This window comes from Trichechus manatus, unplaced genomic scaffold (assembly GCF_000243295.1).
Source record: "Trichechus manatus latirostris isolate Lorelei unplaced genomic scaffold, TriManLat1.0 scaffold00192, whole genome shotgun sequence".
Taxonomy (NCBI): Eukaryota; Metazoa; Chordata; class Mammalia; order Sirenia; family Trichechidae; genus Trichechus; species Trichechus manatus.
The window spans coordinates 1,706,563-1,731,680 of NW_004444128.1; the positions used below are offsets into that span (position 1 = coordinate 1,706,563).

The 25,118-nt window shown below is 36.2% G+C and overlaps 1 protein-coding gene across 5 annotated transcripts in view; it reads right to left on the bottom strand.

Moving 5' to 3' along the window:
- Positions 1 to 25,118, bottom strand: part of PLAA (phospholipase A2 activating protein) — a 37,083-nt gene that overhangs the window by 4,719 nt on the left and 7,246 nt on the right. For 3 of the 5 annotated variants that reach the window (XM_023741845.1, XM_004387744.2, XM_023741846.1), the window contains 11 exons: positions 24,132 to 24,325; positions 20,621 to 20,721; positions 20,413 to 20,533; positions 18,504 to 18,671; positions 17,914 to 18,049; positions 15,987 to 16,156; positions 12,335 to 12,492; positions 11,446 to 11,665; positions 9,549 to 9,620; positions 6,058 to 6,126; positions 2,942 to 3,043 (listed from right to left, as the gene is read on the bottom strand). In XM_023741845.1, coding sequence (XP_023597613.1) covers positions 2,942 to 3,043; positions 6,058 to 6,126; positions 9,549 to 9,620; positions 11,446 to 11,665; positions 12,335 to 12,492; positions 15,987 to 16,156; positions 17,914 to 18,049; positions 18,504 to 18,671; positions 20,413 to 20,533; positions 20,621 to 20,721; positions 24,132 to 24,325 — 1,511 coding nt within the window. Of the gene's footprint in view, positions 1 to 1,541; positions 1,782 to 2,941; positions 3,044 to 6,057; positions 6,127 to 9,548; positions 9,621 to 11,445; positions 11,666 to 12,334; positions 12,493 to 15,986; positions 16,157 to 17,913; positions 18,050 to 18,503; positions 18,672 to 20,412; positions 20,534 to 20,620; positions 20,722 to 24,131; positions 24,326 to 25,118 lie in introns of those variants that run through there. The other 2 variants (XM_023741847.1, XM_023741844.1) reach the window with 2 other exon arrangements.

Sequence of the window (25,118 nt, forward strand, 5' to 3'; positions counted from 1 at the left end):
TCTCTTGATAGAGTCCCACATGACTCTTATTAGAGTTTCTTCATTCTTTTTAATTCTTTTATCTGATTTTTCCTCAAATAACTTGGCGTCAAGAGCTTTATCTTCAATGTCACTAATTCTAACTTCTACTGCCTCAATTCTGCTCCTATGACTTTCTATTGAGTTGTCTAATTCTGAAATTTGTTAATCTTCTGGATTTCTGATTGCTGTCTCTCTACGGATTCTTGCAGCCTATTAAATTTGACATTATGTTCTTGAATAACTTTTTTAAGTTCCGCTACTACTGTGTCTGTATGTTGCCTGGCTGTTTCTGCATTCTGTCGAATTTCCTTTCTTACTTCTAGAAGAGTTCTGTATATTAATCTTTTGTATTCTGTCTCTGGTAATTCCAAGAAGTACTCTTTCTCCAGAGAATTTATTGATTATTTTGGGAGCTTGCTGAAGCCATCATGGACTGCCTCTTTATGTGACTTGATATTGACTGTTGTCTCCGAGCCATCAATAATTTATTCTAATTTTATTTTGTGTTTGCTTAGTGAGACCTACCTTCTTATTTTGTTTTGTTTTGATATGCCCAAGTGGGCTGCTTGTGTGCACTAGTTTGCTTTTTGACACCTTTTGATCTCTAATGTCCTGTCACCAGGTAGTTGGTTCTGTAACTAAGTATGTGCACGCCAGAGTTCATTAAAATTTCCTATATGGGATCAGCTCGGGTGTGCAGGCAGTCGATCACCAAGTGCGTGATACAGGCTCTCACCCCCAGTCCTAGAGAGGCATGGGTGATTGGTGAAGGCACTGGACTCTGGCTGTGGTAGGGGATCACGCACTGAGCCAGGCAAGGGGCGGACAGCTGCCCCTGAGCGTCTGAAAGAAAAGCATGCCCCTGTTCTCTAGGGTGAATAGGTAGGTGAGTTCTGCAGCCGGGCTAAGAGCGCCCCACTATGTTGGCTGCAAAGACTCGAGGGCACCACTCCTTCCTGAACTCCTGTAGCAGGTGACTAGGCACTTTAGGAGCTATCACCAGTCCTCAAGACCCTGCTGCAGATGGATAAAAGCGCCTACTTGAGGCACAGGGCTGTTTCAAGGATCACAAATCTGCCCGTTCACAGCTGAAGCAGTTGAAGTTAAACTTCAGATGTTTGCGCTGTTGTACTGTGGTAGTGAGGGCCAACGCCGTTGAGATGGGTCCCTACAAGTCTATACAGGGGTGTATGGCACTCAGAGTCTGCATACCCCTGATTTCCATGGCCAGCAAAGGAGTTGTACCAACCCTGTGCTCCTGGCCTAGGGGAGCCAGCAGCTTATTTGTTCCCTCTCCAAGGCCAGAAGAATGGGTCAGGGCGCCTTTTGGGATCTATTTCCGGCCCAGTGGACTCACAGCGCAGAGCAGGGAGGGAGGCGGTAAAAAGAAGAGAGGTTTTTCCCAAATCCTGTGGAAAGCGCGGAGGTAGGAGGTAAAAGGGAGAGAGGTTTTTCCCAAATGGGCTTTTTTTTTTAACTCGCCGCGAAAGGGTGCACGCATGTACTTATCGTAGCCTCTTGGGAGCTGCTCTTCACTGGTTCGGAGTGTCCAAGCAGAATCTCTGCTGCCGGGTCTCTCTCGACGCGGAAAATGCTTCTCAAGCGGTGCACAGCACAGCTGTTTTCCTGCTTCAGCGTGGACCAGCGTGGCTGTGTCTCTGCTGTGTCGCCGCCATGGCTCTAGCACCCCTCACCTCTTCCAAACGATCTTCCTCTCTGGTATGACTCAGATGGATTTCTTAACCTTGCCTTGTTCAGGGCTGTCAGGTGTTCACATAGAATCAAATCACTTGTTTTTCCAGGTCTTTGTTGTAAGAGGGATATAAGAAGTGTCTAACTAGTCCGCCATGTTGACCACGCCTCCCTTATCTGCACTTTCTTATGTGCAAATTTCACTCTCAGAGTGTTTTGAACAATATGTGTATTAATTGTTTAATGAGAAACTAATTTGCTCTGTAAACCTTCAGCTAAAGCACAATAAAAAAACAAACAGTTCGGTTAAGAAATGTAAAAAGTAAGACAACACTTAGATTTATCCAAGAGTTGAAAAAGGTCAAGCTGATTAAAAGTGTGCATATACTTTTTTACTGTTCAAAACAAAGTAATTAAGAAAAAAAATCTATAAGTGATTTTTATAAAGATAACACTGAAAAAAAACCCTGCCTAATATTCAGGTATGTATGTTATCTCACTTAATTCTCACCGTAATCTCTGCGGCAAACAGAGCTAGTAGTATTCTTAGTCCAAAAAATACACTGTCATTTGTTTTGAGAGAAACAAATTAACAACAGAGCAATCAAAGTCACAATTGAGTATTTTTATTTTTAACGGATAATTTAAAAGAGGCTTTTATTTCTAAAAACTATTAATTTTTTTAAGCTGAAGTTTTTTTTTTCCAAATCCTTATTCATTCATTTTCATTTTTCTGAAAACATTTAGAGCTTAGAGGGGTGGGTTTCACATCTTTCCCTTTTAGTTTTTTCTCATTAAAGTCATTCTAAAGCCATATATTTGTATAAGGCTTCTTACAACACATTAAGGGTCCATTATCAGAATGCCCTGGTGGCACAGTGGTTAAGCATTCGGTTCCTAACCAAAAGGTCAGTGGTTCAAACCCACCAGCCACTCCACAGGAGAAAGATGTGGCAGTCTGCTTCCATAAAGATTTACAGCCTTGAAAACCGTAGGCGCAGTTCTACTCTATCCTACAGGGTTGCTATGAGTCGCAATCAATTCAACAGCAACAGGTTTTTATCAGAATGCATATTTGTAGTCAACACAGTTTTGTAATACTACAATAGAAGTCTTTATTCATATAAGCATTCAGCTCCCAACACATGTTAGGAGGAGAAATAGCCTTGAGAACATCTTAAACAGCCTGTGGGTATGTGAGAAAACTATTTAATAAAAATACACTTACCTAATATTTGTGTAGGGTTAGCTTGGTCAAAAGTGACAGCCTCTTTTTTTGGAAAATAAATATTCACTATTTTAGATGTAGCTGATCGGTAAGCACTATTCCCTATTTACAGAATAAAAGATGATGAAAGTCATAAGGTGTGATCAAAAACGAGATTTTTCTAATAGTATGACTGTTTCACAATTATTGAAATATGTAACTACTCAGTGCATGCAATAAAGTAACAAGCAACCTCAAAAATAAGAAAAGAAATCATTGACAAGATTTTATAAACTGTTCTGGTTGATACAATACTCTCTTGTTTTTGGAACAGGAGCTTAAATGTAGAACAAGCCTTTCTATGTCATATTTTCTACTTTCTTCATGTTTTTAACATTCAATCTAAATTGCAAATTTTAAAAAGGTCAACAAATATGAAACAATTACAAAACTTTTCAATCTCATCGTCTCTCAGGCAAACTGATGTCTCCCTTCTCATGTCCTTTATTGCTTACTCTAACTGATACAGTATGCAATGTCATTTTTCCTAAATGTTTTGCACATCATCTTTATAAATTCCAAGTTATAAGTTCCTGAAGGCCAGAAGTCCTAGTCTTTTATATTTTTTTTACTTCTTAAGTCTCTATCATAGTAATGGAAACTCAGTACCTAATAATGAATAAAAACTGAAAAAGAATGAAATATTTTACAAAACTTAGTGAAAAAAAGCTATCTCAACTAAAGAATCATTTAATTCTAATTCTGATAATTCAAATCTTAATTTATATCCCATTTTTGTTCCAATGTAAATTAAGGTATTTTGCAAAAATATGAATGTTTATTTTAATCTTCTGGGCATATTAGGAATAGAAAAAGGAGAAGGTATACAAAGTAAAATGAAGCAAGTAATGAGGTAAATGCACAAAATTAATTCTGTCTGTAAAGCATAAGATATTTATTGACATAATCAAAGATAAACTAAAGAGACATTGCCAGCACTCCTGGTCTGTAGAGTGTAGTTGTGGCGAGAACACAAACGTTAGTCAAATATCACCCAAACAATTAAGTACAGTGAAATGTTCCCTGAAGGAAAAGTACAGGTTGCAATGAGACCTTCTGATAGAGAGGGTAATCTGGAAGGGAGTGTACATGATGTTCCAAGAAGTTTCACTGAGTTTGTTCAATAAATACTATATTATAAAATCAAATAATAGACAAATGATTGTGGTCCAAATAACTAAAGAAACGGCTCAAATTTTTCAAAAGATAGCACCATGTACAAAGCTCCTGAGACACAGGCCGGTATGGCTGGACAGAAGAAAGGCAGAGAGGAATGTAATGCACGCAAGGCAAGAGAAAATGTTCAAGAGGAGCCACTAATGCGTTTTAAACAAGGGAGGGGCATAATAAGAATTAGACTGTAAGAGATCACTGGCTGCAGTGTGGACCAGGGAGAGACCAATTTGGAGTTTATTTCACTAATCTAGGTAGAGATGACAATAGCTTGGACTAAGGTATATAAAGGTCTAGTATATAAAAATTATTAAAGACGGCAACTTCTGGAAAATGGGAGACAGTACTGTTAACTTTAGCCTTTTTTGTAATACAACAGGTAAAGCTAACAATTACTAACCACTTATTATGCACAAATGTAGGACCCTGGTGGCACAGTGGTTAAGAGCTCAGCTGCTAACCAAAAGGTCGGCAGTTCGAATCCATCAGGTGCTCCTTGGAAAACCTATGGGGCAGTTCTACTCTGTCCTATTAAGGTTGCTATGAGTCGGAACTGACTCGATGGCAACGGGTTTGGTTTTGGTTTATTATGCACAAATTGATTTAGATTTTTTTAATTTTAGACTCTTAACTCTAGGAGGTAGACATTATCTCAACTTTACAAATAAGAAAAACAGAGGTACAGACACACTGAATAACTTGTTCAAGGTCAAACAGTTAAAAAGTAGTCAAAGTAATATTTGACTCTAAGCAATCACACTCCAGAGTCCATAATCTTAATCACTATGTTATAATCCAATATTGACAATCAGTGTACTTTTGCAATTAAAAAATAGCTTTAAAAAATCACATGCAAGTTAGTTCTTAAGTAGAGTGGTGGGTTTATGGGTGTTTACTTATTATGCAAGGAGCACTGGTGGTGCAACAGTTAAGCACTCGGCTGCTAACCCAAAGGCTGGCGGTTTGAATTTACCTAAGGACTGTGGGAAAAAGACCTCATGATCTGCTCTTGTAAACGTTACAGCCTAGAAAACCCTATGGGATAGCTCTACTCTGTCACATAGGGTTGCTCTGAGTCAAAAGTCAACTTGATGACACCTAACTACAACTTACTACACTCAATACCATATGTTACACATATTCTCCTCTGTATGTCATGTAAGACATAAAACAAAAATTTAAGGAGGAGAAAATAAATGCCAACAGATCTGTCACACTTGCAAGAGGTGGACCACATATTTAGCATTGCATTTTACTGACAGTCCATACAGAGGAAAGCATACTTGCATATATTAAAAATATATTAAACAATGAACAAGTAAGGCGTGTCAGATGCTAGCCTAGATACTAAAAAAAAAGTTGCTCAGGAGAAGGCCAAATATTTCAGGCCTAGGCATAAAAGCAAATTCTTCTTTCAGTCCTCTTAAAGAAAAAAATGTGTAATGTAGTCAGTAACATTCTTAACACACTAAGTAAGAATGAAAGTGTGACGGGATTAAGCACAGACTGTGTAGATGTAGTGAAGAAACCAGCCTTAACAGCAACAGAGCAAGTTTTCAATCCTGGCAACCTATTAATATCAAATGGCAAGATTATAAAACTACCCTTACAAGACTGCAACCCAGCACAATAACAGATCAACATGGGGACGAGGCTGAGGTAGTTTTTAAGTCGCCTAGATGGTTCTGAAGTGCTGTAATGAAACAATTCTGAGGAAACTCTAAAGTCAGGCCAAGAAGTTTGGTCTTAATTTACTATATAAAAAACAGGGGTACAAACCAGAATGAACTTGTTCGAAGCCTTAATAAAAAGTTCTCCAGCAAGAAAATGACATAAATTTCCTTAAAATCTTTACACTGCAAAAAAGCTCCAATGAATTTTAAAATTCTATGAACAGTACTTACCTGTAAATGGATCAGCTCCAGCCATGGGAGTTCCCGTACTTGTGGAACCTGGTACGTAACGACCAGCACCTAAAATTCAATAATACCTCCAGTAAGCAAACTTAACTGCAAACTACATAGTTCTTTATGTAGAATAAGTTATTCTCAGTAGTGGTCACACTTTGGAATGGCATCTTTATATACATAATAAATGTTCTGTAAATTTAATACATAAAAATGCTTAGAACAATGCTGGCATGCAGTAAGTCCTCAGCTAAAAAATAAACCTAAAGTCACAAAATAAACATTAGACTTCCTTATAATTACAAATGTTTAATTAATTACAAAAGCATTAATGGATAGGAGAGAAAGAAACTAAAAAGTTTCCAGAGCGAAATGTGAATACTACTCTACTGAAGTAAAAGCACAGGCTTAGGTAAAAGGAAGAGGAATAATTCTTGCTGATACATAAGACTGAATCAGACAAGAGTCTAGGTAAGAGTCAGGGATGTTATAATAATGGCCCGGTCACATTTGAGATTATATTTCTGATTGTTTCACTGAAAATGAAAAGAAAGGAATATGAAAAAACAAGTGTGGAGAGAGAATTAGTGGGGTTTGGAGTTGTTCAGAGCCCTGGATCAGCCATTGTGGGAAGAAGAAAGATGAGCTATTTTTCCAACCTCTCTGAGTTTATCATTTAGGAGTTGGTATAACAGGTCAAATATATACAGAAAAGGCAAACAAAACTAAGAAACAAAGATAAACTCAGATGTAGATAGGATTAATTAAAATAATGAAGAATATAAAATAAGTCGGTACATCTGTTGAGTTTTTACTACATGACAGCCAGCAAGCTAAGCATCTTACATGCACATGTTCAGTTAAGTATTAATTAGATACCATTATCACTCCTAATATTTTAGAAGGCTGAGTAGCTCGCCCAAGGCATTAAGTTAAGTGACAGAATGGGTCCTATACTTTTCTAAATGTGTTTCTTTGACTACCTAAGTGAATCAACCAGTCCAAGACTTAGTGGTTCTCCAAAGTAGCTTCACTTTAGAAACACATAGGGAGCTTTTAAAAATACCTATGAACAAACCACATGCAAGATCACTTAATCAGAATTTTTAGGAGAGGGATGCCAAACCAAAACCAAAACCATTGCTGTCCGGTCAATACTGACTCATGGTCCATGTTACATAGTAGTTAGGGTAGAACTGCTCCAAAAGGTTTTCTTGGCTGTAACCTTTATGGAAACAGATCCCCAGGCCTTTCTTCCAGTGCTGCTGGGTGGGTTCAAACATCCAACCTTAGGTTAATAGTCAAGCACAAACCATTTGTTTGCACCACTCACATATTTTGAACTTTTATTCACTAGCCTAGTAAATCAGAATCTCTGAGGGTAGGACCTTGGGCTAAGTAATTGAAAAAGCTTCTCAGATGATTCTAATGCACATTAGAAGTCTGAGAACCACATAATTCATTAAGGAGGGGACACAAAAGAATTAAGATTGACCTTGAATTTAAATCAAATGGGGAAACCTTCTGGCCCCAGTACTATTGGTAAAGTTAAGGAACAACATCAACAACAGCTAACATATATTGAGTGCTTCAAGGTATTCCAGGCATTTTGCTAAATATTTTACATGTACTATACTATCTAATTTTCATAAAATCCCAATATGGTTAAGTGTTATTATCTATTTTTTATAATAAACCAAAAAAACAAAAAACCCCAAGACTTCAAACTGGTTCAAACCCCTGCCGAGAATTCGCATTTCCACCCCCAGGTATACTGAATCTGAATCTACATTTTAACAAGATCCCTGAGTGATTCTTATGTATAATACATTTTGAGAAAAACTGCTCTACTAGTAGTTCTCAGAATTGGTCCCTAACCATTAGCATTAGCATTGCCTGGGAACTTGTTAGAAATGCAAATTATCAGCAGGGATTTGAACTGGAATGAACCGGTTCGAACACTGCCCAGGAGTCAACTGTGACTCATAGAGACCGGACAGGACCCAAGTAGAACTGCCCAGTAGGGTTTCCAAGGTTATAATCTTTATGGAAGCAGACTGCCACATCTTTCTCCCTCGAAGTAGCTGGTAATAGTGTCGTTCAATTATCCTAATCGATAACTATTCTCTAGGACATTTAGTGTGCTATCTTGCATATTTCCATAATCACTGCATCTCCTGAGTTGCTGACGTTGCACAACAATGAGACATGCTCTGTCCATGGCGGCTCCAGGAGTTCTCTTAATTTTGTTGGTACTGGCTGAAGCTTAGTATGTTCTTCCTGTTTCAGAAAAAAGCTGCTAATGAAATTTGGGAACTCTGTTGGTGTAAGCTTCAGGGTTATAACTGTGATGGATATGCTAATAAAGAGAAAGTTATCATCTTTTCTACTCCTCAGTTCCTTACTACTATTTCAAACTGCATTATATCATCAAAGATAGTCATTGTAGTCTACCGGTCATCAATATAAATGAGTACACCCATCTGGGTGACCAATTCATTCAGAGGAGAAAGGAAGCTCATTGAGAGTGATTCACAACTCCAAGACTCCCACCTAAGATTATGTGTTGATCCAATCTATGAATGGGACAGGATCACAGGCTGTCAGTTTTGTAGCTCATGCTACTAAGACTGCGAGGATAGTGGTTACCATATAGGCTATGAATTTCTTCCCAAGTTGGGTATATTGTCCAGGAACTCTGGCTGAAGATCAAACAACAGCATCATACGTTAAAAGCTATTTTGAATATAGAGACTTTTTCAGCTGCATTAAAGTCCAAGTCTGGTAATTTTTTTTTCCCAGTAGTGCCAACACTGAAGCATGCATACCTTTGTAAATAAACTCACTCTGAAGAGACACACGGACACTTGAAGAGCTTCGTGAAGACCATTAATAACTTAGATTAGAAAGACTAATCTTAGCTGTGTGGAATGTCTCCTTCCATGCTAAGTCAACATATGCCTTGGCAGACTTTTTGACTGCACTGCTCCATTCAATATCAGGGACTCACATGGCTCCTTCTCTGTTCGTGATCTGTAGCATCTCATAAGTGATAGCAATCATGTCCGTGTCTTAGCTGATGGGCTCCCCTACTATCTGATTTTACAGATAAAAAAATAGGCTCAGACAGGTTAAGTTAACTTGCCAACTTTTCACAGCAAGTAAGTGGTAGAGCCAAATTCTGAACCAAGGTCTGCCTGACTCTAAAACCTATTCTCTTAACTACTCTGCTCTCCTGGCAGGAAGGATCACTGACGAAAACAGTGAGTTCTAATAATATGACATTTAAAAGTCACAAGGAAATCTACAAAAGGACTCTAGGAAAAAGCAAAAATTAGAAGTTAAGGAAAAGGAGATCCATCAAAATTGGAAATACAGATTAGGGAATTATCAGTTACTGGATGATACCTCCAAAATGGAAAGCCAATGTAATGCAAAACGCAATGTAATTAGTGAAAAAAGAGACATTAATCAAAACTGCATCCCACCTGTGAAAGGATCTGCTGCAGGCGGTGCATTAGAAGATCCTGATGAAGAGCCCGGAACATACCGACCACCACCTGTGCATGCAAAACAGAGGAAAAGCTTAAGTGCTCCAAATTTCATAAACAGTACAATGCTTACATTAAAAAAGTCTAAGCTTGAAGAAAAACAAGGCTGATAGATGACATAAATTGTAGTCAGAAGTCGTATAGTTGGGGAGAAATTAAAATTTCAATGTTTCCTGAAGTTTTGTTCATAACTTAAAGATTTGACTATATCTTAGCCCCAACACTTAAAAATATTAAAATAACTACAAATTCAAATATAAAATTGCAAGTGGTCTGTGACCTAAGTAATATGTGTATACAATCATTTCCAATCCCTGTTCCTATACAAATTCCCCAAAGTCCTGCCGTTGCTATCAAAATCACAGGCATTAATTGTTAATCTTTTAGAGAATCTCTGGGCTCATTAATTCATGTGTCAAACAGTGCACTCAGTGCTGAGGATCCAGCAGGGAATAAGATTGCTTGTATCCACTGAAGCTTATGACCTACTGAAGACAATTACAAAGGGCATGAGAGCTACAAAGGAAACAGATTTCCTTTTATACCTTTACAAAGGTGTGGTGTGTGTAAATATGTTGTATTAGTACCTCTAAGGAAATCATCAGAGTTGTCCACAGAAAGATACGTGCTTCTCAAGTTAAAGTTTAGGAAGACCAAAAAAAGTCAAGCAGCTGCTAGATTTCTAGACAGAGCCAACTGCTTTTATATCTGTTCTCCATCCCACAAAAGAGACTATACAATACTGCAAGCATGCGTTCACTCTTTTGCTCTGTAGTCTGAAATTCCACCAATAGAAACAACCAGGTAATAAGCACCTTACTGTTTTGTTTGTTTGGGTCCGTGCAAGTATTGGGAGACTTACATCATTTATAATTAATTCATTAGTGAATTAGTTTAATAATTCTGTTTAAGCCAACACATAGGTGAGATTAACTTTATTATATGAATGGACAACGGAATTTTGAACTAGAATGAGAGGAGATAATTTGGGAGCATTCAGTATCTGTGAGGGAAGAAGAAAAACAGGTAGATCTATTAGGGACTTGAAGTAGAAAGAGAATATGGGGTCCTTGTGCACTAGGAAGAACAACTAGCACATGAAAAATGGAGTCAGGACAGTGATAGGAAAACATTAAAAATTAAGTGACTATTTCAAATGTTTTCTTAGAGCTGGTCCTGTACCCAAGAAAACTTTTTATTTCCACCTGTATCATGGTCTCAGTTTCCAGGTCCCAGAACTCAGGCTGATACTACTAGAATTATAATCCACTTCCTAGGAGCCAGAACTCAGACTAATTCTACTAAGATTCTAATTTACAGACTGGCACCAGAACTTGACCTTTTATAACACTTTAGATACTATATATACTAAGTTATAAACAACTGACTTACAACGAACATGTAGAATACAACCCACACATAAACTAAAAGTAGCCACAGTTCAGTCCTAATTTGATGTAGAAGTAATCGATTTAGCCTCATTGCAAACAGAATTTCTATTTACCAAATTTTACCAATGTATGTATTTTTAAAAGGAGCAATTATATAAAGAAACTTATAAGTTTCTTTTTATTTCAAAAATGATTACATTACTTTAACATTTAGTTTACACTGCTGCCATATTTATAGAGAACAATCTATTTATATAAAATACAAAACTACTATGTAATTTTAGGCTAAAAATATGAATGTGAAGTAAACACCTAGTAATTTGTATAATGCTGTAGATCTTGATTTTTATTTAAATAGTATGCATAACAGGTGTTTTAAATACAATAAAAAATTAATCAATACTGATAGAAATACATACAACTTATTATAAATCCTAACTTACCTGTAAATGGATCTGAAAAATTGGTGTTCCCAAGCCCCAACATTTGACCTTTTGTGTTATCAATAATAAACTTAGCCACTTGATCCAAAAACATGGGATTCAAATCATTCTTCTGCAAGAAGTTGTATGCAGTTAACCAGGGATCATCACTGGTATTATATGGCAATTTATATGATGGTCCACCTTCATTGACATCAATTGAGAAAACATAATCAAATTCCTTTAATATGAATATAAAAGGGAGATAAATGATGATTAACTTATTTGCTCTTATATTAACTCCACGACATATACAACATATTAAGTTATATGTTTTATGTTCTGTTCTGTGTTCTCCAAAATGCAAGGCTAAAATCTTCTTCTTTGGCACATAAAGGTCAAAAGAAATCATCTGCTGCAAAATAAGTATCTGATTGGGGAAGTGGGTATGGATTATGGCTACACATTAGTTCTAAGGCCAAAGGAAAGTTTCTGATTGGTTGGTCTCAAGGCCAGAAGTATTAGCTGTTAGCATGCTGCTCACCAAAACACAGTGGCATCATAAGCACTGCCTGCAGGGTCCCTCACGTCTTACTAAGTTAAATTATAGCCAGGCATGAAGAATTAAAGGTGGCACAAAAGTTCCTAACCCAAAATGTTAGGAATAGCTTATGTATGTTAACTACTAAAAGACAAATAATGGCTAATTTGTCTATCAAGTACAACTCTCCCTAGATGGAAAGAAATTTTTAAAAAATCTATTTCAAGAGAGAAAGAAGAGAGAATTTCCCCAGAGTAATGTATTTTTAAAATCAAAATATATTTTATCAGTATGGGGAAGAGAGAAAAAAATCTTTAATTTGTCTAATGCTTTAAAATAATGGTAATTAAAAAGTAGAAGTCAACATACTTTCCCTTCATATAAAACTTTTCCAGATGTTTGCTGATTAGCACCAGATGAGCCAACAACATCACCAATTTTCATCCATCTCCTTTCACTAACACTCCACTGATAGGCTTCGACTTTCTCTCCATCTCTGATTAGACGAGTCTGTCCATCTCTAGTACCTTAAAATAGAAATTTCTAGAATCAAAGGTAGAATGGCATAGTAAAATTGAAAAAAAAAAATTAGAAGATTATTAACATTAAAATTTATATATAAAAGAATATGTACTTTGGTTTAAAAGAAAATTTTAGCAAACAAAAGATTTTAAAATGCAATTCTACTAAAAAGTAGCCAAAGAAAAATAATGCTTAAAAGGAAACTTTTATTAAAGTTTAAAAAAATGTGATTCTACTAGAAAGTAACTGGCCCACAGAAAATAAAGAGTTTTAGTACTGAAAATCTCCTGACAGAACATTTCATTTCAGTAAATGATCCCATTCCTCTAATTGCTCAGTTCAAAATATGTAGAAAAGTCTGATTTCTCTATCTTATAGCCAATTCTTCATTAAATTCTGTCAGCTCAATCTTTAAAATATATCCACAAAACTACCTCTTCTCACCATATCCATTGTTACCCAGTGGAAGAAGTCACCATCACTTCTCAGATTAATTCAATAGCCTCCCAGTCCTGCCCTTAGCCTCCTTAACAAACCAAAAAAACCCACTGCTGTTGACTCGGACTCATAGCAACCCTATAGGACAGAGTAGAACTGCCCCACAGGGCTTCCAAGGAGTGGCTGGTGAATTCGAACTGCTGACCTTTTGTTTAGCAGCCATAGTTCTTAATCACTGTGCCACCAAGACTCCAACCTAGTATATTCAACCCAGCAAAGAGAGGAATTCTTTCAAAAGGTTAAGTATATCCTGACACTCTTCTGCTCAAAACCCTTCACTCTCAGTAAAACCAAAGTTCTTGGAGTAGTGCACAAGGCTAAGTATAACCTGCCCCCATCATCCTCTCTGACTCCATCTTCCACTATTCTTCCCCTCCCCCATCTCCTTTGCACTTGCTGTTTATTCTACCTACAATGCTTTTCACTGGCAGCATTTGCTACCTTGCCTCCTAAAGGACTTTATGCTGTCACCTTCTCAGCAAAGCCTTCAGTGGCAGAAACAGCTAGCTTGTCCTGCAAAGATTCACACTCCCTTGCAAAGGGTAGAGTTGTGGCTGTCCAGCTAGAGATTACATTATCCAGCCCGGCTGCATCCTGCCTTCCCATGATGTTACACAACTGAGTAATGGTTAGCGGAATCTGGATGGGCATCATATAAGCCAGTTCCAGGCCTAGCCCATCATCCTCTAACCTCCCTCTTCACCTTTTTGATGACCGAATGTCACACCCAAGGTGATCCTGGAAGCTACATGTTGAAGATGCTGGTTTTTCTATCAGCCTGGAACCCTGAATGAATATGAGAACTACTCCACAAAGATACATATGCTCCACCATGCCCTGCCAACTGAACTTCAAATGTGCAAGAAATAAACTTTCCTTTTGTTAAGCCACTGAGATTTCAGCATTTATCTGTCACAGCAAATAGTGCTATTCTAAGTATTCTACATTCTCTAACTTGTATTTAACATTACAAACCAGTTCTTATCCCTGATTTATTTTTCCCATAGTACGTATCACTATCCGACATACTTACTTACTTATTTACATTTCAATTATCGGTCTCCCCCGACTAGAATATAAATTTGTGAGAGCAGCAATTTCTGTCCCTTTTGTTATCTATATTCCCCAGAGCCTAGAACAATGTCTGGCACACAGCAGGCACTTGGCAAATATTTACTAAATGTTTACATACTGATGAAAAGGCTACATTTCTAAAAATTGTAAGACTGTTAAAAACATGATATAATGCACTTCTCAAACTTTGTTTCACGATCCCTTTACAGTCAAAAAAGATACCGACAACTCCAAAGAGCTTGTGTTTATGTGGCTTATATCCATTTATTTTACTGGATTTGAAATTAAAACTGAGAAGATTAAAAAATATATTTAATTTATTGACAAAATAGATCCAGTACATATTAAATATTTATTTTTATGAAAAATAACTATATTTAAAAAATGTAGTAGCTGTGAAAAGACTGGCATTGTTTGACATTTTTGTAAATCTCTTTAATGTTTCATTTAATAGAAGACAGCTGGATTATCCTCTCTCTCTCTGAATTCCATCGGTTGCAGTATGTTGTTTGGTTGAAGTATATGAAGAAAATCCAGGCTCACACAGATGTGTAGCTGAAAAGGACACTAATTTAATAGCTTTTTCAGATCAATGAGGATATTCTGCAAGTGGTAGCTTCTTAAAAGTTACAATGCAGAATCTAAAACCATGTCAATGAATTTTTCATGCTCTACACCACACCAAAATCTATCTTGCACTTTGAATGGATCTTTTTTACTCATGTATGATTTCTTTTAACATCATGCTCTGGTCATCTGTAAGACCACTGATTTCATTACAACAGTCTGTAAGTATTGGGAATCTGTCAGGCTCATGGTGGCAGACACAAACTTTCTCTCAAAAGCTTGGGTTTTATCTTTGACAACAAATACTGTCAGTTGTTTTCCTTAACGTGATGGGCTCACTTAGTTTATTTTCAAAAACTGTCTGCCAAGTATTCTTAAGCCTGCATAACCATAGTTAGTCGTTCTTTCAAGCAAAAAAGGCATTCCATGAAAAAAACGGGCTAGTTCAGCCTGCAACTCAACCAACTGCACAGCTGCTTTTCCTTGAGACACCAGGATACTTTGGTGTATTTTGTATATTTTCCATTTTGTCACTCAGAATACTGAAAGAGGTGTACTACAGGGCAAGATGTAATAAAATTAATAATTTTTACTGCTTCATCAAGGACACTCTTAAAGGCAACTGGTTGCTGTTTTTAACGACAACAGCATGCCAGTGAAGAACACAGTGACTATCAGAACAGTTTGGCGCCACTGCCTTCATTTGTGAGTGAGGGAGCCAGCAGTGCTACCCACCGTTGCTTTTGTACCATAAGTGCAAATGTTAACATAGTGAAAAGGGCAAATAACCGCTTAGTATTATTATAAAATTAGTTTGACCTCATGGACACCCTGAAAGGATCTCAGAATCTCCAGGGGTCTATCTATGGACCACACTTTTAGAATCACTGACATAAGGGTCAAAGATACATAAAATAATTTAAGACAACTATTGTCCTCTGATTTCAAACTCATATGATCCCCAACTCATTAAGCAGATATTGCTTTATTTAACCTCATTTTTATTTTTAGTCTGCACAATCTCTCTTAGGGAATACAGTCAGCCAAAACGTAGTAAACGAGTGACTTTTGAGTATCTACTATGTACGCTCTGAGCGTCAGGAGATTTAAAAAAGAAAAAAAAAGGTTACTAGTTATGGAAAGCTTAGCTCAACATCTAAAAATTGTGAGGCAGAGGCAAGAAGAACATGGTTTCCCATAGTGGTTATGTGTGACAGTAAAAATTCTCAAAAATTAGTATTTGGTAATGAGAATAATATTGAATAACTAGCAAAACAATCTTTTTTCCTTATCCCTCTTAATTCTCCCAAAAAGCAAATATAATGGCTTTTTTTATTACTAGATAGACTGAAATATTTACCAGATTCATTCAGATGTTCCCTGCCAGGAAGCTGCTCAGCATTAATGTCCCCCAAATCACCAGTTTTGGAATCAATCGTTGCCTGAGAGAGTTCTTTTTCAAAACGCTTGATTTCCTCAGCACTTGCTGTCCGATCCTCTGATTCTGTGAAAACTCTAATAATACCATCACTATAAAACAAACAAACAAACAGATTTAAAAGTCATTGCCATAGTGCATTAACATTACACCTGAATGATCTAAAGCAACAATCGTCTGTGTATGTGAAGATGAGAGATGTTACTGTCTATTGACTGCTGAGTATAGAACTATGCTGACTTTAGCACACAGTATCCTCTACTACTTTTTAAAGCAATGTAGAGTGGAAAAAGACTATTTAAAGGGGAAGTAGTCTATAATCCTTTCTTCATCCATCACCTGAAACAATCGTTTGTCTACCTACTCTTACGGACCCTTTATTTTTTTTTTACTATTCTCTACCAAAATGTCATGTCCAAAAAAAAAAAATCACTAATACCATCTTTCAAACCAAATACAAAAGCTCTTCTAACTCTCCACTTCTTGACTCTTCTAGCACTTTCTGACATTGATGACAATCTCCCTAAAAACTCTCTCTTCTGTCTTCCTAAATTTCAACAGTCTGATTCTTTTCTCTGTTTGACCTACTAGCTTCTCTTTCTCTACCCAGAATATATCACGAGATTCAGTCTTTAGTCTTCTGTTTCTCCTCTTCTGTATTTCCTGCCTCAGAGAAAAGGTGTTCTATCACTTGACTTTTGCACAAATCTTTATCTTCAGTCTCAGTTCTTACACTAGGCTCCAGTCTAACTGCACGTAAGCCACTGGCAAGTGTGGCTTACCACCACGCAGACCTCAGGAAATCTAAAACCAAAGCCATCACCTGCTGCTCCAAACCAATTCTCCCACTTACTCATTTTTACTAATGGGGTCTCCCACTTACCAAAAGTTTAAAGCTTTATCCTTCTCTTTTATCCCCTTTCTAATCATTTTTCCTCTTAATTATCTCATTTGTCTCTTATCCATCATCATTGCTGAGCTAAAATTTCATAACTTCACACTCCTACTACTGCAGATGCTTTCTAGTTTGTTTTCCTGTCCATTGTCATCACTAGTTAAATCCAATCCACATATTTAATAATTCACAAGTTCTGTTTTTATCACTCCTTGCTCAAGAGCTATAACAGGTCTTTAACCCCAAGTACTGAATCTAAAATATTCCTGGCATTCAAGGTTCTCCACACTGAAGACCCACTTGACCTGAAACAACCTAATTATTCCACAATCCCCAGCATTAGTCCTCTACCATTTTCCTTCATCTCCTATATGCATAACACTCAATCCCATGCCATACCTTTACTTACACTATTTCCTTTGACAGAAATTCCCATTTCCCTTCTTACTCATTATCCTTCAAAATCCAATTCAAATTTCTTCTTCTCCAGAGTTTTCCTATACCAATCTCCACCTTCTCTAATTTTCTTTGCACTCAATAGTTCCACTTTAGAATCTGCAGTAAAATAATGGTTTACAGTATTGTATCTTTAGTGTAAAAGCTGTTTTGCCCACTACTGTTTTGTTCACTGACAGAAAAATATAGTCTTCCCAGTTCATCTGAAATTCCCTATAGCCTATCTCTGCACACTCTAAACCCACTGCTGTTGAGTCGATTACAACTCGTAGCGACCCTATAGGACAGAGCAGAACTGCCCCATAGGGTTTCCAAGGCTGTAAATCTTTACAGAAGCAGACTGCCATATCTTTGTCCTGTGGAGTGGCTGGTGGGTTCAAACTGCTAACCTTTTGGTTAGCAGCCGACCTTTTAACCACTGCACCACCAAGGCTCCTTTTTAGTGTCTACAAAATGCCTAGATAAATAATGTTTATTGATTCACTAGAATATAAATACCTTGCACCAACCACAATATCACCATTGTCTAGAACACAGCAGCACCATATAGACTGAGCTGGAAGTCGGATTGTCTGAGCACATTCCCCATGTTTCCAGATTCTCAGAGATCTATCTTCTGCTGTTGTCACAAAATCTAAAATTAATGAATACAGAAAAGACTGGTTTGAATACAATTAAGGATATTTATACAAACCATCTTTATAGTTATGCTGATTTATTTTGGCCTTAGAGTATTTTAAAACTAGTTTTAAATTTTATATATTTGTTATCAATACCATATACAACTTCAAAAATCACATTTTTAATATACTTCACATCTTAGATGGCATACCTTGCACCAATAAGTGATACAAAATCTTCCCTTAGATACCCAAGACCTTTTTAAGCACACAATCATCTAATCTGAATACAAGGATGACTAAACAATTTCTTCCTTTAGGAAAAGACATTTTTGAAATAAAGTTACTAAATTACTCAAGTCACAGACAATAAATTTATTTAAGTAATGTCTTCCTCCTCCCATCTTGGGAATGGGATGCAATAATGCTCAATACAGGATTTTAAATACAAAGGATGGGTAGCCTTACCTTTACAATTTGGAAAGACAGATATGCTATAAATATAGTTGGTATGGCCATAATATACTTCAAGACACTCGCCAGTGATTTGCCACCTTCTAATACTAGCATCATTTGCACAGGAAAGAAATTCTGTTTCACTCAAAATTGCCAAACCTCTTACACAGTCTTCATGCCCTGCATTAAAAAAGAATAATGTTAATTAATAAAATGGATCATTTGGTTGACAACTCTATGTATCTCACTAACACTGCAAACTAGTATGAGTAGTTAAACCTGATTTTCAAGTCAGAGAAACTCATTTTTTTCTTAGAAAGTTCTGGAAACCAAAGTTTGTACTTTAGGTTTGGCAACATTTTTTAGTCTGTCTTGGGAAGTTATTTTATATTTATCATATCTTTTCCAAACTATTTATCCTAAATCCCTCCAGAAACAGGATTTTCGCCCCAACAATTCCTCATCTTTATCTGACAAGTCATTTCTAACTTTTCCTTTCCAATAACAAGAGTAATTCACAAAATACATAATATTCAATATAATAGAAATATATAACAAAGAATAAACATTCCCTAAAATTCTTACCTCACAATACTGAGGTTAATATTTATAAAGCACTAGAGAAAATTAAGAAGAGAGTAGATTGAGGGAGATTAACTTATCTAAAACCACACCTATCGGGTCCCTATGAGTTGGAATCGACTCAATGGCAATGGGTTTAGTTTGGTTTAAAATTGCACATAAGTAGGTTCTGACATAAGTCAAATACTTCATTTTTATTTTAGTTTTTCATTATTATTGCCTTTTATTATCAGTATCTTTAAAAATCTAATCTTTATTTGTCTTTGGGAGTTGGAAACATTACATATAAACTTACAGACATATTTTAGTAAATCCATACATACATTAAAAAAATACGCAAATCATAAAAAAATACATGGTCATATGCACTGTTTTTGTAACTTGAATACATCATAAGTCAGGGACTACCTGTATTACTTATAAAAGGATTTTAAATGATTTTAAAAACTTGATAAAATTCAATTCTTTCCATATTAACTAAGACATGAGGTGCCATTTCAAAATAAGGTCAAACATTCTCTGAAGCTTGCAATCTAATAAAGGAGATGAGAAGTCAAAAACTTTCCCATGCTCAGTATTTGTTGACTTAGATTAGCTATCACAGATTAGTAATGATTTTATGCATGTATACTGTATGTATTGAAGCAAAAACAGAGGGATGCTTGGTTATAACTCATTATCTGTTTTCCTTCTATAGATAGTTTTATCTGCACAAAGGGACTTCTTTAAGGATAAGCCAAAGTAGTGACAACTCTCAAGAAGGAAAAAAAAAAGGAGAAACACAACCAATAAGAAAAAAAAAAATTAATGCCCATAATGTAATGCCTCACAAAAAATCAGTGATATTAATATTATGAAGCAGGTACCTCAATATAGGAAGTTATTTAACAGCTGGAGCTTTAAAAGACTACTTACCAAAAACTTCAACATAAACAAAGCATTAAATTTGTTATTATTAAACAACGCATTTCCATATAAATAAAAGCACTAATGATGCTTTCCTCTGTATATGAAGATAACAGTGCTGACCCACCATTAGTCAGGCTTGGAAGTTTCAGGCTGAATGTGTTAAAATGACAACCAAAAACATAGCCATGTAACCACAGGTCATCAGGTAGCTATTAGTCCACCTGGTTGTTCTACGAGAGATCACACTATATCATTTAAAATGATGTTAAATATTATCTCTGTTAGAAAAGTTAACACTCACACAAATTATGTGACTCAAGTACACTGATGTTTTTCTAATATCATTTTCAACCTTCTAAAGTTTTTAGAAAAAAACATCTGGGCAAATAACAGACTACAAGATTATAAAAGCTGTCTACCCTGATCTTACCCATAAAATTCCTCTCACATCTTCCAGCCTTCCACAGTTTAATAGTCTTGTCTGCTGATCCAGTCAACATTAATCCCTGTTCAGGTAATATCTTTACTGCCCATACTGCAGCTGTATGACCCTATGAGTGAAATGGGTATCAATTTAAGTTGCCATAGAATTGTCACATTTAATTATTACCTAGAATATTCACAGAGAATTACTGTACCTGTAAGGTCATCATGCATTTGTCATTTAGCCAGACTTTAGCAGTGGTGTCCCATGAGCCACTAAGTAATGTCCCAAATTTTCCAGACGAAAGACTACAAACTAGGAAAGAAAAAAGTCATTAGTTAAAACATTTTCATGTAAAAAAATGATCAACCTTGTCAGTTACTAAAGCATCATAATTTTAAAAATTACTTTATGAAGTGACAGTATCTTAGCCAATTAAGGCTTAATTCAATTGGAGATGCAATAGAGTGTAGAGTATAGTCAAGAGCACAGACTCTGGTGCCAGACTCCCTGGGTTTAAATCCTAGCTGTGCCACCACAGGGACATTACTGAGCCTCTCTGTCTGCAAAATGAGGGAGCAGGACTAAGTGGGCTGCACTATCTCTTTCAGCCCTAAGAAACTGCAACAGCAAGGTAATGAAAACGATTCTGAAACACTGTTTATGTAGATATTTAGGATCACTTTAATTAAGATGACAAAAAACTGGAGCCAAGCTAAATGTTCAATATTAATGGAATGGTTAATTAACTGTGCTATTGTATTTTTGATATAAAATTATATAGGCTAAAAATTACAAATATGAAGGACTATCTAAAAACAAAAAGAGTTCTAGTGAAAAATGGCAGACCGGTATGGTAAATCTATAAATGATATTAATTTACAAAAACAAAGAAAATGGCAAAATGACATAACTTAGCAAAATGGAGGAAGTTATTACTTAAATACCAACAAAGTGAGAATTAGAAGCAAAGCGACTGGTCCCACAGAACCCTGAGACTCAGTATCTAGCCAACAGGTATAAGACGGAGACTTGAAAAATGAGGAGAGTGATTGAAAGCTTGTATACAACACAGTGAAATCCTAGACATCTTTTCCCCCAGCCTATAGTCAGGCAACTACATCCCCATCCACTTCAAGAGATGAGGTTTAATCTTTGGAGGAACTGAAGCAAAGTCTCTAGGCTCAGGTCACCAGGTTCAAGGGCTGGAGTAAGGAACCCTAACAAGCACAGGTAAGTAAGTGGAAGGTCTACATCCTGAATTGTGGTACCTACAACCCCCTATGCCAACATCAGCAGGCAGGCATATGTACCCCCTACACCACTCTAGCAGGAGGGAAGATTCTTCTCTAGAGGACTGCATAGTACTAAAGATTTCCAGATCCTAATGTTTGAGAAGGTCTCTTACCTAAAAGGTCAGATCGTCAGCTGGTCACCCTTTAATGAAGCATGAAGCACCAATCACTAAACTCCATCTACCAAAATCCAAACCTGTTGCCATCAAGTCAATTCTGACTTATGGTGGCCCCATGGGTTATACAGTAGAACTTCTCCACAGGGTTTTCTTGGCTATGATTTTTACAGAAGCAGATCGCCAGGTCTGTATTCCATAGAGCCACTGGATGTGTTCAGATAACCAACTTTTAAGTTATTAGTTGAGCGCAAACCATTTGCGCCACCCAGGGACCTCAGCTCCATTTACACAGGCTAAAGAAAATTTCAATAAACTTTTTTGTCCCTTATTCTTAAATATTCAGGAGTCCTGGTGGCACAGTGGTTAAGTGCTCAGCTGCTAACTGAAAGATTGAAGGTTCGAACCTACCAACCCACCGCAGGAGAAAGATACGGCAGTCAGCTTCCGTAATAAATACTCCAATGATACCATAAACCCTAAGGGGCAGTTCTTCTCTACCCTATAGGGTCGCTATGAGTCGGAATCGACCTGATGGCAATGGGTTTGGTTTTCTTGGTTTTATTCTTAAATATGGACAGTCAATCTAGGATTGTCAGCCATTGATAAAAGCCTCCTCCAACATGAAACAAGAAGGATTCAATCAGCAAAATCCAGATTATGAGAAATTCTACAGGTCAGATAACCTTGTTTCAAACAGCAAGGAAAAAAAAAAGCGAAGAAACCTCTATTAAAAGACCCATAGACCTTGCTTACGTCCCAATTAATATAAAGACCGCAAAAGACCATTTTTGATATAACTGGATAAATTTGAACATTACTGAATATCTGATAATAAAAAATCAGGTTTTGTTTTGTTTTGGGTATCATAATAATATTGTGGTTATTTTCTTTTTAGGAAAAAAAAAAAAGGCCTTATCTTTTAGAGGTGGGTCAGCAAACTACCACGTGCAGATCACATGTTTTTGTACAGCCCATGTGCTAATAATGGTTTTTACATTTTTAAATGGTTGAGAAAATTTAAAAGAATATTTCGTGACATGTGAAAATTATATGATATTCAAATTTCAGCATCCGTAAAAAAAAAAACACCATTTGCCATAGAGCTGATTCCGACTCACTGGGACCACGTGTGTCACAGTAGAACTCTGTTCTACAGGGCTTTCAATGGCTGAAGTTTTCAGAAGTAGATTGCCTGAGGAATCTCTAGGTGGACTTGACCTCCAACCTTTCAAGTAGAGTACATTAACCATCTGTACCAACCAAGGACTCTGTCAATAAGAGTACTGATACATCATTCATTTATTTATTGTCTGACTGCTTTTGCACTATAACAACCCTTTGCTAATCTATGTTTTTAGAGCTATATGTTGAAGCATTTATAAATGAAATGACACGATATGAGGTATTTCATTTAAAATAATGTAGTGGAAAAGGAAGAAGATAAAACAAGATAGGTCATGTGCTGACAATCCTTGAAGCTAGGTGCGTGAGGGGGAGGAGGTCATTATAGTAATCTCTTTTATATATATAATTTACTATAAAATACCATGTCCCTATTTTTGTATACATTTGAAGAGTTCCAAAACAGAGTTCTAAAAAATCTATACTACTTTATATTGAAAATTACACACAAACACACACATATACATACATTTTACAAACTATTTAAAAGGATTAAATGTAAATAAAGTGTTTATAGGCCATACTATTTGCTTATGTATGTCCTAATCCATTCCAGATACATAAAAAGATAAGTGCACGTACCGCACTGATCAAGCATGTCATTTTACAATGAAGAGGCATTAAAGCATACATAAATCCAAGAACATACACAAATCACAGAAAAACTTGTTGCTGTCAAGTAGAATCCAACTCACAGCAAGAAAAGTAATAAATACTCTAGTAACGATACCACGGCCTTAAGCACATCCCTTCTCGGTCTTCAATTTGCTGCAAAAATATAGACATGAGACCCAAAAGACAAAGAAATAGCCTTAATTTCTCTTGGTAAAGGAGTTTCTTGCACAAAATAGTTGAAAAAAAAAATCAGACAGCACATTAAAATTTTACTGCCTATTCCCTTTATAACTGAACACTTTACTTTTACATATATGAGCAAGTCATCCTTTACTGACAGTGATAAATTTTTAACAGAGAATTTACAAAATTAAAATGATCTGAAAGATTTCTACTGTTGAGCTGTAAGTAAAACAGAATAAAGTAAAAACCTGAAAAAATGAATGTGATTTTACTTTCAGAAAGGCTGAAACTTCCTCAAACAGAAGAATACCAATCAAAGCATTATACTCACCAGTATTTTTGTGACCTTTTAGTATATAAAGTGGCGCTGGACTGTCCAGTGAGAAAATGCAAATATTGTGGTCATTTCCTCCAGTGGCAATTAGTCCATGAGGGTAGATGTCACTTGATGGTATGATGCAAACACAAGATACAAAATTGGAGTGGCCACTCATACAGTGCATTTCTGTAAAGCCTCTGTTAGGGCTGGAAAAAAATTATAATTAATAAGATATACATTTGTCCCCTGATTTAACCTAGACATAAACTGTCAAAGAAATATTTATTTTCATTTAGTGTTTAGGCTGAACTTTAGAGTGCACACTACTTTAAGAATGCATTGTTTTAAATTAAACATTAAATAGCTAATTTATACTAGCCACTACTGACGTTTATATCAGTTTAGGAGCCGTTTAATTTTCATTTCATTGATAAGCGTATGTTAATTAGCAGAAAGAACAAGAAAGGAAAGGGAGGGAAACAAATATTGTTAGTGGCTTTCTTTCATCTTCTATCTTCATTTCTACTCATCAGTGGTTGTTACTAAGAAATTCCTGGTTAAGTGAAAACATCCATGCAATAAAGACAATGGAACCCACTATCAATAAGCTTTAAACCTAGTGAGGACATTTTCACATTATGAAGCATTAACTTAGTACCCATTAGCATAGTATATGTATCTAAATATCTGGAATATCATTCTCAATATGCAAAGGAGGAACTAATACAGGGATATAGAAATGGCTGCTCCAGGAACAGAAAACATTAATAACTGCCTTGGGATTAGAATGGTTACCAATTTGTTACACATGTCAGTCATTTAGCTTCACTGTCTTACTTAGCACAAGTCAAACAAAGTTATGATATACCATGTGGAAGGCTGTAAGTTAGCTGCTGAGAGCAATATAAAGAATCATATCCCTAACTCCAGCTAAATCGAGGAGTTCACAGTCTACTTGAAGAAGATAAGACAAATGCATATAAAGAGATAATAAGACTT